The sequence below is a fragment of the Patiria miniata genome, unplaced genomic scaffold (genome assembly GCF_015706575.1).
Source record: "Patiria miniata isolate m_02_andy unplaced genomic scaffold, ASM1570657v1 HiC_scaffold_20, whole genome shotgun sequence".
NCBI lineage: Eukaryota > Metazoa > Echinodermata > Asteroidea > Valvatida > Asterinidae > Patiria > Patiria miniata.
This window is the reverse complement of record NW_024037059.1, coordinates 24,339,265-24,358,582: the sequence shown is the minus strand read 5'-3', so window position 1 is coordinate 24,358,582 and position 19,318 is coordinate 24,339,265. Positions and strand designations below refer to the sequence as shown.

General features: G+C 38.2%; 1 protein-coding gene across 1 annotated transcript in view; it reads left to right on the top strand.

Moving 5' to 3' along the window:
• LOC119728273 (pikachurin-like) overlaps positions 1-17,409 on the top strand; it is a 56,166-nt gene extending 38,757 nt beyond the window's left edge. Inside the window, exons 6-14 of the mRNA XM_038200442.1 lie at positions 1,346-1,532; positions 6,102-6,227; positions 7,111-7,348; positions 8,324-8,552; positions 10,821-11,001; positions 11,338-11,416; positions 12,020-12,163; positions 12,548-12,735; positions 14,784-17,409. Coding sequence (XP_038056370.1) covers positions 1,346-1,532; positions 6,102-6,227; positions 7,111-7,348; positions 8,324-8,552; positions 10,821-11,001; positions 11,338-11,416; positions 12,020-12,163; positions 12,548-12,735; positions 14,784-14,929 — 1,518 coding nt within the window. The 3' untranslated portion in view covers positions 14,930-17,409. The remainder of the gene's footprint in view (positions 1-1,345; positions 1,533-6,101; positions 6,228-7,110; positions 7,349-8,323; positions 8,553-10,820; positions 11,002-11,337; positions 11,417-12,019; positions 12,164-12,547; positions 12,736-14,783) is intronic.
• The last annotated feature ends 1,909 nt before the right edge of the window (positions 17,410-19,318 follow it).

The window sequence follows — 19,318 nt, the reverse complement described above, 5'->3', positions numbered from 1 at the left end:
TTTGCATACTGAGGCCACAGTTTCACTCTCATCTTTAGGTGACATGATCTGATAGTGGCTGTAACTACTGCCACTGATAATGCCCAATGATAAAGATACACAGAACAGCGAGGAAACTAATTCTGTTTTCTTCAAAATTGCTCTTTTATCATGCATTGCTGGATGTCTATAGCACAAGAGAATGAAGGTAAACATTTGTGCTGTGTTCGATGGGTAGAGGTAGAGTACTGTACATGTTCACTTCTTGTTACTTTCCTAGCAGTAAACTAGAACATTTGCCTTGTCAGTATGCCTGATGACAGTATGACTGATGACCACATACCTATGTGATGCAAACTGGGAAAACCCTGAATATGGTGAAAAATGACCGGATCCCACAAGAAGTTTTTGTCATTTTAAAGCCTCCACTGCAGCGTTTCTAGACTTTTTTCCAAATTGCTGAAAAGAACTTGACATCAAAAAAAGCGATGTGGGTTTAAAGTTGAACATACATGTACACAAATTGAAGAAAATCATCAATAACTACATGTACATGTAAGTTGTCTAGAAACATAATTTGTTAAATCAATCAATAAAAAAAATAGAACCGAAATGCTGTTAACACTGAATCACTCAAAAAACAAACCTAAGTGACAAATGGCGAAACAATTTGACAACATATTTTCCATATCATTTATACTTCAGAGCTTTTGACAGGTACCGGTACCAATACTGTTGTTACCGTACATGAACTGGTACGTGTAGACCTATGTCTTTAACACATGTAGCTCTATACTTGTAGCTTAATTGATCATGTATTGTGTCTTGAGTTGCTCATTGTAGCTGTGTTGTGGAAGTGTATGCAGTAGCAAAGATACATGTATACTAATGTATATATCATTCTATGTTAATGTACATGCATGAGCCATATAAACTGTTCATTTGTTCAACCCCACCCTTACAAACGTACCTCTCTACTGTCTTAGTGGATCCCGTCAGACTGTACATGTATGTTCTAAGTACATGTACCTGCCATTAAACATCTACAGGTGACAATTTGTGAAGCGTCCTGGTCATTAAGTCCCTGCAGCAAAACAGCAAAAACAGCTAAGGATATGATGCACAGCTGATATAATGCATTAAGATGAGGAAGGAGTTTCTATCCAACAGCAGTCTATGATCACAACTATGTTAATGAAGTTACGGCTTATAAAGTGATGACATGTTTGTGAAGCCTTGTGATAGGCATTATTTTTAAGTTTTAACAATAAAACATATGTTACATGAAACGTCGTGCAGGATAGTTAAATTTTCAATAGGCCTAGATCAGGTTGCATCTGAATGTAATGTGTTTGTTTGTTTGTAGGGACTATACTCCAAGCTAACCCTTCGCAGTCCCCTTTACCTTGGCGGCCACAGTAACTACACAGCAATCAGCCAAACTAGCATCAGTACTGGCTTCTCAGGCTGCGTAGAGAGACTAGTCATCAACAATGTAGACAGTGACATGAGACTGGAGCCAAGAGGCTTTGCGGTGGGTGGTGTGGATGTGGGTAAGTCATTGGTCATAGCCAGCCCCGAATACACCCTAACAACATTCCCCCTCGCCCCCCCCCCCCCCCACTCACCAATTCAGTTTCTAATAGGCACTTCCAGTGACATTATTAAGCCATTTTACATTGTTATCAAACCAAAATATAACAGTTTTCACACTGGCTTCAAATTTATGATGTGATAAGGGTTACGTACGAACAGGGACAGACATTTTGTGACAAGTGTCCAGTCTGTTCGTACGTATAAATCCTGATTATAAAATATCAAATAATTCTTCACACTGACTCTGAGTATAAGCATTCCTCCAGGGTACATCTTCTTAAATAAGTCAACATTAGGGGATCATTAAACTTTATGCTTACTACTTTGTGACTTTATCTAAAATGTCTGTCCTTTGTTACGTACATAACACTTTTTAAAACAATATTCACTATATTTTCTAAAATACAAAACCAGTTGTATCATTTGCAGGTGAGGACATTTGTTCGAAGCTTGCAATGTTTACAGCAAAAATTGAGAGACCAAGATCGTAGTTTTATCATCAAAACTTAAAGGTCTTCTCAAATGTCACACTTTTGGGCCCATTAGTGTGGAATTGCCCACATGTAAATCAAATAGTTAGAGAGGCCTGATATATTTCGTCTTGAGCAAAGACTTCTTCAGAGGCAAATGACACATGGCAAGAAACAAACATGCTGGGGACATGCACACAGGCAGGGTTGGAAGGAGAAACACAAAGGAGGGATGGGGGGGGGAGGTGTGCAGTGGATGAAAGGAGATTAGGGAACAAAGGAGTGTGGTGGGAGTGGGCTCGGGGGGGGGGGAGGAAGGGAAAGGTATACATGTACTTAGCATCATTCATATTGTCTGAATTTTGGATTATTAATTTTCTGTTAAAATCTGATATTTCTGATAAGCACCAAAACTTCCTCTCCACTTTATTGGCAGGTGAGTTTACACTAGTCTGAACACAGACTCAAAGTGGTGGATTATTGTGGACAGGCATTTAAAGTCTGATACTGGCCAGCAGAATGAGTGCCGGATTGGCTCATGCTGTAGGGGTCAACGTAATTTGAATATTTATGCACGTACCAATAGGATGCTGCATTAAACATACTGTATGAGTGTGCAGGAGAAGTAGGCTAATCAAACTATAGGGGAGATGGTACAGCCAAGACGCATAGCAACCAATAAGGTATCAGAAGCACAAGGCCTGTCTTCATATAGACATGTGTGTTATGAAGTCAGGTGTACCAGTCTAAGGTTACACATGTCTACATACACATAACAACAATGATGCGTACACTCCATTCATGATGATATTGACATTTCAAATTTTTGAGGAGAATAATAAAGAATGTTACTACATGTACATGTTTGAACATGTATTCATGAGGTTTTTATTTTTTTTATAAGAAGTACATGGACCTTCTTACACAAAGAGGAAGGTACATTTAATCAAAATCAGTCAACTATGGCACCACTAAAAACGGGAACATGATTGAAGAAAAATGAAGTAGTCGCAAAGTTGCCATTTAAATATTGCCAGGAATTACATGTATCTGTGAAGGAGCTTGTAGAGTGAGGTCTATAGGATGACTTGCTCATTCAGTGGGTGCTGGCATCGTATCACTGCCTAGCCAGGTGAAGGTTTGTTACTGATGCTGCAACATGATCCCACTGCAATAAAAGTTGCACTAAACCTGACATTTATGAGGAAAATTGATAGGCTACAGAAACTGGCTGACTGTATCATTGCTACTCCCCGGCAATGAACACAATGCATTCCTGATTGAAATTAATGTGATTGAAGTTTTTTATCCATGCTTGAAAGGGCAAAGGCCATTAAATTAACCACAAATTGAAGAACGTTTCAAGTGAAGTCAGTTTTATAGCATAATACTTGTATTGTTAAGACACATACTGGTATATCGAAGAAATAATCAGCATCTAGAGACGGAAACTTTCAAAAGAAAGCAGGAACCATTTTTCTTCTTTTGTATTCACTGGAGTGTCTTTGGTATTGTGGGTAGAGTTCTATGGATTACAGAATAACCCTGAGCTTTTCTTGCAGTGGTACATTAAAGTTACAGTCCCCGTGCTACTTTCAACTTTCATTCCAAATAAATAGACTCTTTTTCTAAATTGGTATTTTTCTAGCAGTGCAAAAGTTATTCACTTTTGAATGAGACATCGACCAAAAAAAAATGGCCACTGTTTACATGTAGTTATTGAATTACTACTTAAGAATTTTGAATTATTATTATTAGCTTATTGAGGCAGTGCACGTACATCTTCCATTTCTCATTATTGCTTAAAAACTAGTGGAAAAACCCAGTGTACACCAATGCAGAAAAGAGCCCTGTATGTAATGTACGTAATTAGTGTTGTCACCCTCATACTTGTGGCCACTAATGAATAATATTTGATTGTCTGAAAGCAGTTGGACCTTGTAATAGGTGGCAAGTGCAATCATGTTTGATTAACAGAATTTAATCAAGGGAATATGGCTGCTCCATGACAGAGGCATGCCGCTGGGGGTGGGAATAGTGCAATCATGCCACCCTGCAGCAGATGTTTGCTCAACTTGGAAGGGGTCTGCGTAGATACCTGACAATTTTAATAAAGCCAAGTTGACACCCATGGTTATTGCAGTTGTGTCTAGAATTGACCAGTTTGATGAAAGGTGTCTCAGATGTGTACACTCTCACACTTTTGGGAAACAGTACAGGTAGAAGACAAAAATCAATTATCTGTGTGCATATAGTTATGGATTTCATTTAATGTAGTAACTGTAAGAGTGTGTGTCAAAATTGTGATGGCAAGAGTTTTTTTTATTAATATCTGAGCCACTTCAATTGAATTGTGTCCTTAGGTAAGAAATTGGGGTTACTTCTTTCAGTGTGTGTCTTTGTTCACATACAAATTCTGGTTTTACTAGACTACCGAGGATCAGTACTTTCCCTTTGGTCAGTTCTACATAGAAGTGGACATGGGGGAAAAGCGGAAATTTGTAAAAACTCTTTAGAACTACAAGCATCACAGCCTCAAACATGGTACAGGTATCAAAGTATAGGGGCCAACAAGACCTTTCATTTGAGTGGTGTCCCAGTGAGTTGGAATGAAGTTGAAGGGAATGTACATCATTGGCTTTTGTTGTAATTTTCAGAAATGAACTTATTTGAGGGGTTAGTATAATAGATCAAATATTGTTTAACTGACATGATTGAAGTTTTGTGTTGGAAAATGCTTGAAAAACCAAGAACAACTAAAATGTTTAAGTAGTCTGGTTCCCTGACTCCACTAAAGATAAAATGGATCAATTTAGATGTCGGAAAAATTGAAGGTAAGGGAACCAGTCTAGCTGGCCTGCACCAATTCATGAACATGTAACCAATAGCAAACAAAATTTGGACTGAAAAAAATTGTAAATTTGGAGCAGTAGTTGAAAAATAGTTAGGTTTTTCCAACGGTGGTCGGCCGACCACCGTTGGAAATATATACAAAAATACCATTTTCTTAAAAAATGACTTGACACCAGGTGCCATAATTTTACAGGATGCTTTAGGCTGTCATTTACCAACATCCTAGTAAGGTATTTCATAAAAACTTGGTAGTTTTATTCTTCGATGTTTGCAAATGTTGTATATTCCCTTTAAGTGTGTTTTTTGTTTAAAAAAAACAAAAACCCTGATTTTTGGCTAAAACTATACATTTTCAGCAGTCATTTTGGCACCTTGTTTTAACATGCAAAAAACAAGTGTTATTTTTAAGTTTTTGTTTTTAAGGCAGAGATAAAGGTTCATGTTTTATGCCACAAAAATGTTTTGTTTGATTATTAGTTTCTGATATGTTTTTAACTTGTACCAAATATGGGCAGACAAACTGTAACTAAATGTAACGTACCCGGTAATTAACCAAGATGTTATGGCAGTGCTTTAGACTGATGAGAGAAATTGAGAAATGTTGTATGTCAAAACATTTGTCAGTAAGTAAGCAATTACAGAAATACTATGATTTGTTTCACTGTATCCCATTTAAGGAAACGTTTTGTGTAAAGACATGCATTTTTTTATCCATGTCCTTTTTGTAACATAACTAACCAAGATTACATGTACATGTTCCCATCAACTCAGAAAACAAGTCTAACTGATATAGCTTAGGCCTATGGCTGTGTTGTAAATCCTGGTAAGATGTATTGATGGTACCATAATGGAGAATTGATAGCCACACATGTTGATGTTGGAGCCCAAACAGTGGTGCTACATTGCTTAAAATGTAACAAAACTAACCATGGAATTGCCCCTTTTATGTTCGTACTGTTTGGTGTTTATCTTTTCCTTGACATGTCCCATAAGGTTTGTACACATGAATTACTGAGGACGTAGTCATTGTTATCTCAGGTAACCCTTTGTACCACTTACTCAGTCATAAGGGATAACCTGTACGATTCATGATTGTGCTTAACATCAGATTCATACTTAAAAGAAAACACCTAAAGTGTAAAAACCACGGATGCCTGTGGAAAAGTTGACTTTGTTGTTATTTTCATTTGTATCTGTGTATAGGTGAATGTAGCAGTGGACTATGTGATGAAGGCATGTGTAGCAATGGTGGTTCCTGTGTGGCCCAGTCAGCTAGTCGCTACCTGTGCCTTTGCCCATTAGGCACGGCTGGACCTACTTGTGAAAAGGGTAAATAATCCAATCACAACCAGGGCCTGCTGCAGCTGATGTGGTTAGGCCATTGATCAATTTATCCACATTCAAATTGAATTTGGAGCCATAATCTGTTGACTCATGCAGACTAACATGCATTAAGAGTGCATTACACTTAGCATGGGTAGCAGTGTCATTAGGGCAGAGCAGTTGCATGTATTCTGAGAATGAAAACCTTTCTTTTAATTTGTTATTTTTGTTTAGAAAAAGTCTCCATAGCATGAATATATTCCTTATTTATATTCTTAAATACTCTATTCTTATAACATTTGATCGAAAAGTTTTCCCCCTCCCCCATACCCAAAAGCAAAAGAGTAAAACATTAATTGTAGTGCCTTCTACATTTTGATTCACTTTGGTGGTTTGATAGATAATGAAACAAAGTAACATATCAACTTTTATAGCGTGTGACTGTAACTTGAAAAGAAAATGTATGCACAAATTCTCCTTTATACCCCAAATAGTAAAAATGCCAGATCCAGCAATGGTTAAAATTCAAGCCCCGATAAAATAAAGTGAAGAAATCCTACTATTTAAAGAATATTGCAAACATAAAGAAAGAAGTTAAATCTTCATGGTTATGAATGACATAGAAATTTAGTCAGATATACAGAAGAATGGCTTACTTGAACAATTGTGACTTGTCCAAAATACTTGTGGTAGATTTGATTTATTGAACCAATATTCTGTCGCCAGCAGCCACACCAAACCAGTTTGATTTTCTGCCAAGAGCCAAAGCCTGGTCAAGTTTCTCTGTTGTTGATCCCAATTCTTGTCTTTTTTTATCCACATACGTATTTTTTGTCCATCTACTTATCAACTCTCTCTCTCTCTCTTGCTTTGTATTGTTGCCCCCTAGATGTCCTTCTCCATATCCCATCCTTCAATGGCTCTTCCCATCTAGTCCATCAGAGTCTGGGCAAGAACCACCTATCCTTCCTTGAGATCGAAGTGATCTTCCGGCCCCATCAACCCACAGGAATGCTCCTTTACAGCGGCCAAAAGTTTGAAAGAGCAGGAGATTTTGTCTCACTGGGCATGTCTGAAGGACACGTTGAGTTCCGATTTGATTGTGGTTCAGGACCCGCTGTGTTAAGGTTTGTTGAAATATGTACATCTCAATTACAGTTTCCAAATGACAATGAAATCATATCTAAGCTGTCTTGGTTCTGATAGAGGCAAACCAATACAGACAGGCAGAATAAGTCTGAGTCATTAGTGCTAGTACTGTCCATTTTTATTGCTAATTTCTTTATAGTCAACACAATAAAGATGTTGTGTTTTGTAGAAGTCAGACTCGCAGACTGTATCCTGTAAGATGTATTTTTTTGTCGGGAGATGAAAATATAATTTGTAGGTTTTGCCCTTCACCAACATAATTTTTATAAACACTTTATACTTGATGCTGTCTGAGAGCTTGTGAGAATAAAGTCACAAACATGGTCAAATGGGACTGAACTCACATCCCCTGGCTGACCAGCTCAGATATCTGAACCACTCAGTCACAAACATGGTCAAATGGGACTGAAACCCACATCCCCTGGCTGACCAGCTCAGACATCTGAACCACTCGGTCACAAACATGGTCAAATGGGACTGAAACCCACATCCCCTGGCTGACCAGCTCAGATATCTGAACCACTCAGTCACCAAACATGGTCAAATGGGACTGAAACCCACATCCCCTGGCTGACCAGCTTAGATATCTGAACCACTCAGTCACAAACATGGTCAAATGGGACTGAAACCCACATCCCCTGGCTGACCAGCTCAGATATCTGAACCACTCAGTCACCAAACATGATGGGGTTGGCTTCTTATATGTAATAGGGGTTATCACATTCAATGGCCAAAAAATCCAATATCTACATTAACATTTCCCGTTGCTAATTTCCATCATATAAAATATTGATTACGTAGAAAGTCTTTGGAATTCAAAAACTGATTTGACAATATTTTATTGAAAAACTGAATGATTCCTGTCGTTTGGTCCAGTCACATAAAGAGGATTCCCTGGGCTTGCATAACTAGAAATATAATAGGAAATGCATTGAATACATCTTCCAATACAGAACAACAGAGCCAGTGTCCCTAAATGAGTGGCACATTGCCATTGCATCACGCACTGCCCGCGATGGTACTCTGCAAGTGGACAAACGACGTGTCCTGAGTGGAATGGCAGAGGGCGCTTTTACCCAATTGACCTTTGCTGGTGACCTATACATTGGTGGTGTGGATGATGCCTCACATGTATCCAAAAAGGCGGAAATGTCAACCTCATTTGTTGGCGATATTCAAAAGGTTTGTACCTATGTCCGGTGATTAGGTTTTTTACAATCTGTTTGGCTGATAGGTTAGAGGCATTTCTGTTTTGTCCACTTTGGTTGTAGATTTTAATGAACTTGGGCCAGTATGTTTCAAAAAGATTCGAGTACAAAATGTTTCAGCGGCAGAGGTCACAGAATTATGCCTTGCCACAGTGGTAAGTGGGCTTTCATATGTGTGTGCTGCAGAAGTCATAATGCCAACTTTGTGAACGTAAACATTTGTCACATGAACATAGTTGCAAAATGATCCAATATCTGTTAGGCCAAAAAAAAAAAGTCTCCGGTTTCTGGTATGCGCGCGCGTCACCGTAGCCATGCGCGTCGGCAAAATGCAAAAGTTTTTTTTTTCAATGAAAGATGATGTCTCAAAACCGCCAAACTCACTGGTTTGACTGGAATCCTGCTGCTGCACAATTTTAACGTGTTTTTAGATTGGGTTATGGTCCAGAATAAGCTTTATGTGGCCTCTCTGGACTCCCATATATATTTGCACTAAGTTTAGTCGGGCACCATTCATGCCATTTGCAGTCATCAGCCGACATTTGAAGCAAAAAAATCAGGTAAAAAAAAAAAAAATGCCGCGTCGCCGCACCACTTTTTGGGCAAGCTCCATACCAGAAACCGGACACTCTTTTTTTTTGGCCTTATCTTCCTTTGAAATCTTTATTTCTGTAAGTTAATTAACAAAACTTGATCTTCTTTTCCTGTGTGTGTAGAGTTTGCTTTCATACATTTCTTTCATGGATTTGATGCTCGTATAAGTAGTGATATAGTATTAGCAGCGATATAGTGCAATAGGATTTTATGAAGGGCCGCTTCTGGGGGGGGGGGGTCATGAATGCAGTGGCTGGTCCACAGTGCTCATCAATACTCACTCATACCTGCAGCATGATTTATTATCTCACTACAGATGACAAGAAGTTAAAAAGAAACCAGCCCTATAGAAACCAGTGCAGGTTACCTCTGTGCTGGCCCGTCCTTCATGAAATACATTTGTTTCTAGTTTGAATGCTGTACATTTTCAGAGAATCTTGTCATTTGGGCATATTCAAAACCCCTTTCTCGTGTTGAATGAACACGAGAACAGGGTTTCAAATGACAAGAAACAAAACGCGAACAGTGTTCACGAACAGGATTTTCACTCCTTACTTACTGGGGAGTAGACAAAGAACCTCAAGAACAATGCTGACAGACTTACTGCAACGTGTTGATTTTTTGTTCATAACATTGAAACCACTATTTAAATGCAGAAGCAGTGATAATATAAACTAAACTTGTACGTGAGCATAGATGATGCTTATTGTTGCCTTGTTATTACATACATGTAAGACGCACCATGTGTGGGTGACACGGTGGGCAGGCCGTCAACGCATTATGGGAACATTTTTTTATTGTTAGGCAAATTAGGACCGAGTTATGGGGACTTTCTGCTGTCCCCACAGCATCTTCGGTTCCCATAGTACCATGGGACAACTCATGTGTAGTCCCCACAACTACGGAACAAGTATACATGGGTGTACATGTACGTGTACAGTGCATGCATGACCAGATTTCTTCTTAATGTGTACAATGAGAGTGGCCGTATGGCAGCAATGGCATTCAAGTGTCCATCATCTTCCTCTCTCCCTTACACCATTGAAGGGGTGCATGTGTATGGAGTCCATAGTGTCCTCGACTGTGATTCCTGTGACAGCCAACTTCCTGCCTAAACACATAACATACCATGTATGTCCTATGACAACAGATTCAAGTGGACAGGATTTCCTGTCTAGCAACCTCAAGTTAGAGAGAATGACACTTAAAGTTTCTTTAGTGAAAGGGACTATCAACCTATGACTCTGAAATGCACGTTCAGTCATTCTTTCTTGTAATGTTCTTGTAATATAGGTATATTAGGCTAAGATCATTTACATGTCTAAGATGGTTTATGAGAATTGAAGCCCACACCATAGATGTTGATGTCTGTAGTATAGGCTGATTGCATAGCTGCAGAAGTGAAATGAAATAGAGGAAATCCAATCTATCAACATTGTGCGGCCTGTGCATGGTCTGGTACTACACTCTCCTCAAGACGTTTCTTCTTCTTTTTTTTACTCCAGGTGTATATTCTACATTCTGTATTTTCCTCCTCAAGAAAAACTCAATAATGTCTGTTGGTATCTGTGTGTTGATAATTCACATAGTGTCAGATACTGAAGAGCTGAAACAAGTAGTAATGTTGAAGATTTCTTTGCACCTTCAGGTAATCATTAATGATAAACCACTAGACCTGATTGATGATGCTATCCGTGGAGCTAATGTCATGAACGCAGACCATCCATGTGTAGATCAACCTTGTCAAAACAGGGGAGAGTGTGCCGCTCAACATGCCACGTATTCCTGCCAGTGTCCGCTCTGGTATCAGGGCATCAATTGTGAAGAGGGTAAATATACATTGTAACATAGTTGTATTTGGAATGTTTTGGACTCAGATGTGATGGACATGACAATAACACTGCTATGAAAGCATATAGATTAGGATAGCCTTGTGCATCAGTGCAGACATGCATACTGTGTGCTTACTTGCACAGAGATCATTTTATTACACCTGCTTTAACCAGTGACATGATATGTGGTGATTAACGTTAGCACAATTATCTGCACAAGTTTTATGCTTACTGTTGAAATTGGCCCCAGGTGTATAATACAACTAACAATACAACTTAGGCTAATTTTTGTTCAAACGTATTGATTGTTGTCTCCCTTTTATGATGTTGCAGACATAGAGGGAATTGTGGAAGTGCCTTCATTCCAAGGAAGTAGCTACCTCAGATTCACCAGTGACTGGGTCTTAAAAAGGTGGGTCTATTCCCCTCCACTTGGTTCGTAGTCATTGTCTTGAATGTCATGGAGCAAGTTGTGCATTGATAAGATTTTAACATTATCAGCAATGAAAGGTTTCCGATTTTCATCAGAAATCCAACTTTTTCAAATTTGTTTCCCAAATTCCGCTTTTTCTAACGATCTTTCCCCTGCAAAATCTGATTTTTTAAATAAAATTTAAAGAGAAATTGATGAAAACGGCACCGTGTTATCGATAATGCGAGCGCAATTTTAATCTGTTCTACCAGTTGTCAGTGCACAGATTGTACGGTAGAAGCACACACGTAAGGCTGGATTGGAGTAGTTTACTGCTGGAATATGTTTAAGCATAAGCCTACCGTATCATACGATTGAAACTAGGCACAGAGCTTAGAGGCTGCTGCACGTGCACCATGATTGACAGTCTGACAGTAAAATACACATGTTGCGCAATGTTGTTGTACAAAATGCAATGCTTTAAAAATCATGATGATCATCGTCAGGATTGCGAAGGGGGCATAAAAGTGAAGTGAAAAGTGGATTCCCCTGTATTTTTTACCGAACAGTTGTCATCATGTTTTGTATTCTCTTTTTGTACAGAGTTGGGGGACAGGATGATAATATTCAACTGGAGTTCCGGACATGGAGCTCAGACGGTCTGATATTGTGGATGGGACGTGACGTCATGAAGTCTACTAGTGATTTCATGGCGTTGGGACTGGATAATGGAATGTTGAAGTGGAGGTTGGTATAGATTGTTGATGCATGACAACTCTACTGTCTTCTGTTGTGTTAGATTGAGGTTGTTGTATGCATGCATTACAGTGACTATGAACTGATAGTCAGTAATGAGGGATAGATTCGGCATTCCCAGCATTGTATTCAACCACATCAATGACAATTTTCTCAAACTCTGGGTGAGATTGAATGTGCAAAATATGATATGTAACAATGCTGCATGCATTGTTTATTATTTGTTGTCACAAGCCATCTATCCCAATGGGAAGCTAAAACTCAATAAAAAATGCCCAAGTAATTTGACAGCCTTGGTTAACCTCACCATTTCACACAGGTGGTAACTTGCATGTTTTGCCTATGTTGTCTACTTTTTTGTTTTCTAACCCACAGCTATAACTTGGGTGGGGGTCCTGTATCCACCCTTACAAATCAGACATTTAATGATGGTGAGTGGCACACAGTATCCATGCAACGTCAAGGTGCATCAGGAACATTGATGATTGACCAACGAGAGGGGCTAATGGCCACAGCGCCTGGACCAATGAAAAGTCTGGATATCAATAATGGACTCTATCTGGGTAAGGAACACTTATCAGACTGTCAGTACACTTAACAATTCGGAAAATTACATGTTGTAATTTTTGTAAGCCAATTTAGGAACGTGAACATTATTTATTTTTATAGAAAATATATTTGCAAATTGAGAACTTTGAATTGAAGTGGTTCTGTCTAAATGCTCTGTTTATCGGTGTGGCTCTGGTGTGTGCTAAGACTTATCACAACTTACAATTTCCAAAATGGATTGTCAACACTCATGGTAAATTTTTACAAAAGAAAATCTAATATGAACCTGTTTTAACAAGTTTAGCAAGGTTTATATAGCAGGATCCAAGTAACAATAGCAGTCCTTCATTTTTAAGGAGCGCGATCGCGCAGGCGCTCCTACTGCGCTCCTCGACTGTCTCGAAGGAGCGCTAAAAATAGCGCTCCTCAGAAATCCAAAAGAGGGCTCGTCAAACACGGGAAGTTTAAAAATAAGAAGTGATAAAAACGCAAAGGATTTTAAGTCTTAAGCTACACATATTTTTCGTTGGTATAATGCCCAAACTCACGTTAATATGCCGCTGGACATCGCTAAAAATGAACGAACACCGAGCTCGTACATACTGTATAAGATCGTGTGAGTACAGCGGTTGTATACTGTGCGTGCACAATCTGCATATCGCGTAGAGCTGCATGAAAACACGTGGGCCCGTACGTGCAAGTGCAGCAATGACTGGTTCCCGCTGCGCCGCGCACTAAGTCCCAATGAAGGCATGATGAAAATGCGGTAACTGCAAGTGCAGCAATGACTGGTTCCCGCTGCGCCGCGCACTAAGTCCCAATGAAGGCATGATGAAAATGCGGTAACCAGTCAATGTAATAGTCCTGCGCGGTGCAATGCACTGCCTGCCGTACAGTGTTTTGCGTGCAGGCTGGACGGAAAAGACGTCGTAAAAATGCCAAGAAAACAACGATTGAGAAGGACGATCTTTGCAAGCTTATTCACAAAACTTGATCTCTCTTGTCTGTGTATGTATTTCCCGTGTTCATGAATTTATTTTGAGGAAGTTTTACTGGTATGTGAAGTGAAACGATGCAGCGTGTTTCATTGACTATCCTAAATACCGTGAAACGAGTCTCATTGCCGGCCCACCACACACAGTGCATCACAAACGCTCGTACTAGTGCGAAGTTCAGATGTTGTTAGCCAGTTTCTCGTCGTGACTAGCATTGTGTATATGGCATACTTGACCTGCATTTTCCGTTATTTTTAAGATTATCGACGGCAGATATTTTCGATAAAACTTAAGGCAAGTTTGTGTCATTTTGAGGCCCTTTTTGTGAAGCTTTCGTAGAGCAATTGAAATAGTTCAGGCTGAAAATTTCATATAATTTTAACGAATCTGAAAGCAATTTTTCAGTTGCTTTATGTGCCGTTTATTAACTCTCCATTTTCCAAGTATAATCAAGTGATGAACCAACTGACACCTGTATTAAAAAATGAAAGCCTGAGCAGTAGTCAAACCTTTTATTAATCTCCATTTAGTTAGTTTTTTAAATAAATGTTACCTTGTCTTACAGTTACAAAAACGAAAAAAGTAACGCAACTTGAGCATATGTTATTATGCAAAAACGAATAATAATGCAGCCCCTTGAATAAATCCTTATATTCAAAATAAAACAAAAACAATGGTAACCCGTCGTTTTACCGCTGTTTATCCGTAGATTTTAAGGAGAGCGATTTATAGCTCTCCTGGATTTTCTTTAAATGAAGGACTGCAATAGCAAGGCTGCGTTGACTGGACACCTTCAATGAGCAAGAAAGGGAGTCTAGACACACAGTCTGATACAGATATATTGCCAAGAAAATACTTGGTGGTACAAATACTTGTGTGCCTGCCCATAACCAAAAGCCCAAAGTGTACTTCATTCACATGGTATAGATATGAAGGCTTGGTCATTAAGACTTTGCACACATTGTCAGACTCAGAAGAAAAGACCTCCCCCAGTTATATGGAATTGGTCTGGTGTTCATTGCCATTTGTTGAATTCTTATACCCTGACCTACTGTGTCTTGTTGCAGGTGGCATGAAGGATGTCGCTGAGCTTTCTTTCAAGCGTTACACCATTGGCTTTCTTGGATGCATACGCAATGTAATGCTAGAGGGTGACAAACTAGACCTATATCAAGATCCATCAGAAGGTAGAAATGTCAATCATTGTGCTTAGATGGGAAAGCCCTTCAGGCTCTGCTCTTCAAGTTTGTCCTCGTTGATGCTTTTTTGGGGGGGGGCTGTCTTGTCTTGTTTTTAAATTTTTACATTTTTTATGTGTGTTAACTTTTTGATGTCATTGCAACAAACTAAGGCACATTTTAAGAATTATTGCCTCTAAAAATAATATAGTGGTGCAAATGTTATTCAAATCTGATCAAGGATTGTATGTAATTATATGAACATTGTACGTGCAAGTAAGTAGTCAACAATACCAGCTTTGCTGTACTGTATCACATAGCTTTTCCCCTTTTTACCCATAGATATTGTAATCATGTAGGCATTTTTCTGCTAGCCTGTTATACACTATGCATCATTGTGTGCACAAAAAATAGTTTTCCCTCTTTTTGTGTACTGTAAAAAAAAAAGTGGCTAGTACTATTTTTATACATAGAGTAAATCTTAAGTTTGCAGTTTTTATGTGAACTCCCTTTCACTTTTTTGTACATTACTGTAGTTTCTAAGTGTTTGGTTCATGAACTCTAAGTTTCTAAAGATAAATTTAAAGTTTGACATTTTTGGTTGTAGGGGATCTAACAACATAACATGTCATTAATTATCATAGTTTAATCTCAACAATGACGTACCAATTGATGAAGATGATTCTGCATCAAAATCAAAAATCAGAAATAAGTCAAGAAATCACTTTCAATTGGTATACATGTATTTGACTGGAAGGAATGTGAACATAATATATTGGCTGTTTGAAATGATCAGGTCATTTGATTACAATTATGTTGAGATTTGAACAGAATGATGTTTCACTGAATTCTCAGAACTTGGTTCAGAAGTTAATGGGCAGTCTTAATAATGTAAGTAAAAAGTGTCTTCACTAAAGTGAAATATGCCAAGGATGATGACTGCGAAAAAGGTGCATGGATGACATTGCAGTTGGTGATGGTCATAGATTGAGTTGAGGGGGGGGGGGCGAAGTCAAGGCTTGAATAGGCTGGTCAGTGGGCGATGGGGGGATTAAGTGATTAATTAGTAATATGACACTTATAGAGAATGCCTTGAATAGCAATATACAGTCATCAAGTGTGTATAGTCTAAGAAGCTTTTTTTTTTCAGACCAACTTAAATATACTCTTAGTTTTCCATGCATTTATTTTGGATAAGAGACATTATAGACTGTGCCTGATTAACTCTTTGTTTCCTTACCCATGTTTTGTATGTTGAATGATGCATATGTGTATTTTTTAATTTACTGCAGGAGTGATTATTGTTTTGTGTTTAATTTTTGGCATTTTTATTAAGGTAAAAGGAGTCCTATCCAAGCTTTATTTGCCCAACGATTTGAGCATAATTGTGTGTGAAGGCAGAAACTACCCACCGTTCCTTCACATAGTTGAAATGAGTTCTTTCTCGTAGTTTAGATTACTCTGTCTTGATTTTGGCATTTCTGTTCTAAAAAAGAATTTAAAAAAGATTTTCAAAGACATACAGGAGCTATGAAGTCTTTTTTAGGAATGTCTTTCTCTTTTTGAATCTAACATACATGTATTCTGACAATTTTGAAGTTTGTTTTCCTTTCTTGTTTTCTTGTTTTTTTAAGTTTTTTAATGATTTTTTTTGGATATCTTAGTGCATGTGTATTTTGTTATAAATGTAATCTTTTCCTAACAGGGTTAACAGAGATAACTAAAGTTATAATGCAACTCCAAAATGTCCAACAAGCAACCTTATTCCTCAGCAGGATTGATGTAAACTTTCAGGTCATCTAACATAGTAGTACAAATCCTGACACTGGTCAACCTGCAGTTGGATCAATGTCAGCTGGTCCTGACGTGGGTACTTCTTGATCATGTAAAGCCAGTTGTTGAATAGTCTTCTGTATCATCACCAGCAATTTTGAATATTTTGTAACAATAGCAAGAGCATTCTCAGCTCTTCACTTTAACATGATTTTGTTGGACATGCATTTTGGTTAGCATTTAGGTGACTGTACTGGCACTTCTATTGTTATCAATTGTACAAGATTTGTTCCAGAGATGTAACTCCCGAGTAGATCAGGCAGCCCTCCATTCATTAGCCTTTTTGAGATATGGTGGACACAAGAGGAGGGCACTACTTGCAGTAGGTAAAATGTTGCTAATTGGAAAAGACTTGACCTAACCCGAATGCCGCCCTTTCTGATATCTCAAACAAAGCGAATACCTCAAAGCCATATCTCAAATAAAGCTAATTATGTTGGGTTTCGGCACTTTTTTTCCTTTCTACTATGGCAGTACTTCCAATAGGGTTAAAAGTGGACATTTAACCAGGATAATTTATCAAAGTGTTCATAATACTAAGGTCATTAAGGCCACACAAACTAGTTGTCATTTAGACGCAACTTAATTCCACCCCCGAAGCTATCTCTGGAGCTAGCCAGGCCAATTCTAGCCCCGAAAATTGTGGGGCTAGCTCCACTTTCAGCAGGGCTTCTTTTTACAACCTAGCTCCACGGTTATTTGTCGTTTGGACGCACTGACCTAGCTCCAACGTGACTCATTGAGTCATTGTTAAGTTGGTCTAATTCACCATGCCACCCATGAACATATATTACGTGACCTATTTGGTGACCTTTTGACTCCACTGTAACGCCAGCTCCGGAGTTTAGCCATCATTGTATGAACATGAGCACATTTATGATTTTATCACTAGCTCCATAGAACCCTCATTCGTTGAGTTCATTAATTGGAAAAGAGCTAGCTCAAAAGCTGCCCTCCATCCGAACATACCCCAAAATATCAATGTATTCAGAATGTTAGACATTAACATTCCCAAATCTTGGATTTGTAGACAACATGGAGGACTTGATGATGAAAAATGACAGAATAATCTCATATACCCGCTCACAATAGGCAGAGTTTAAGTACTAAAGTAATACCATTTTTTTAACATAATTTGAAATGTTAAACTTCATGTACTCTTATTTCTCAAAAGTAAAGAATTGTCTCCTCTAACTCTTCAGTCTACAGTTGACATCCACTTATTATTGTTCATTCAGAATTCTGATATTAGCCCGGTTTTGTACTTAACCTATTCAAAAGAAAATCAAGTACTTAAATGAAATTGTAACACCTCACCCACAGATTCTGTATCTGTATCTTGATTGGCCGAGAGCGAGTCACCTGGCAAAAGTACTATACCCGTAGCAGCCAAAGAACTATACCTGTAGCAACCAAAGTACTATGCATACTGGTGTGCACGTTAAAAGCTGTGTTCAAACATTTCGTTCTGAAAAGTGCAAATAATTTTTCAACTAATTTCGTATTCAAATAGAAGTACATATTGTAATTAGATTACATTACAATTGTAATTAGATTACATTAATCAGTTATTGCTTAAAATCAAGCAGAATCTTTGGGAGAGGTGTTATAAAACAAATATTAACTGCTTTTTCTTGTGGTGTAGTATAACTAGCCTCCCTCGGTGATCCATGGAGCATTCTATTTTCCCTCGGCTTCGCCTCGAAACAAAAAGAATACTTCATGGATCACCTTGGTTGGCTAGTTTTATTATACCACAAGTTAAAGCAGTTAATATTGGTATACTATAAGCTTTCCAGAATTGTACAATTTTGTAGCTTTAAAATATGCTGTTTTTGATACTGCAAACTGTTTTTTACCATAAAGTTATATTATGAACAACTAAACTAAAACACGTATTAACTGCAGATACAGAATATTGTGGGAAAATGGTCTATCATAACAATGATGTTGAAAACTTTTGTAGATGTATCACATTCATTCAGTCAAGTTGTTGAACTAATTATGCAGCTTGCTTAATTTGTAAGTAGAATAGTGGTTGTCACTCATTAGCATGACTGAAAATGAACAAACCAACCACCATATCCTTATAGGGGACAGTCTTTTACACTTCAGTACTTTATAGAATTCATCAAATGCTTTGCTTGCCAAAGATTGTTTTTTCCAAACCGCATGTACATTATTGCTACTTAGGCAGAATGCAGGAGGCCTCTTAGTACTACTAGAAACTGAGCTGCTGGTTGGGCTCCGACTCAACAGATTTTCGGTGGATTTCTAAAAGAAGTTGGGTTGTACATGGATTTTATTTTCTTATTTAACTCGGTGTTAATATAAAGCTGCCTTAAAATAATGCTGAGGAATGTCCCACACTTCACATAATGCCAGCGCAATTCTACATATCCTGTATGCATTTAAAAGATACAATATACAAGAAGTATACTCAATTTCATGAGGTTGAACAGAAATGGTTACAATTCAGGTAAATCTCATTTCTAATAATAATAATAATTTGGGTGGGTAATCATCCTTACTCGCAGCTGAAAAGCTGAATTACGAATGGCGCGGCTACAACGTGATCGGGCCGCTGGCAC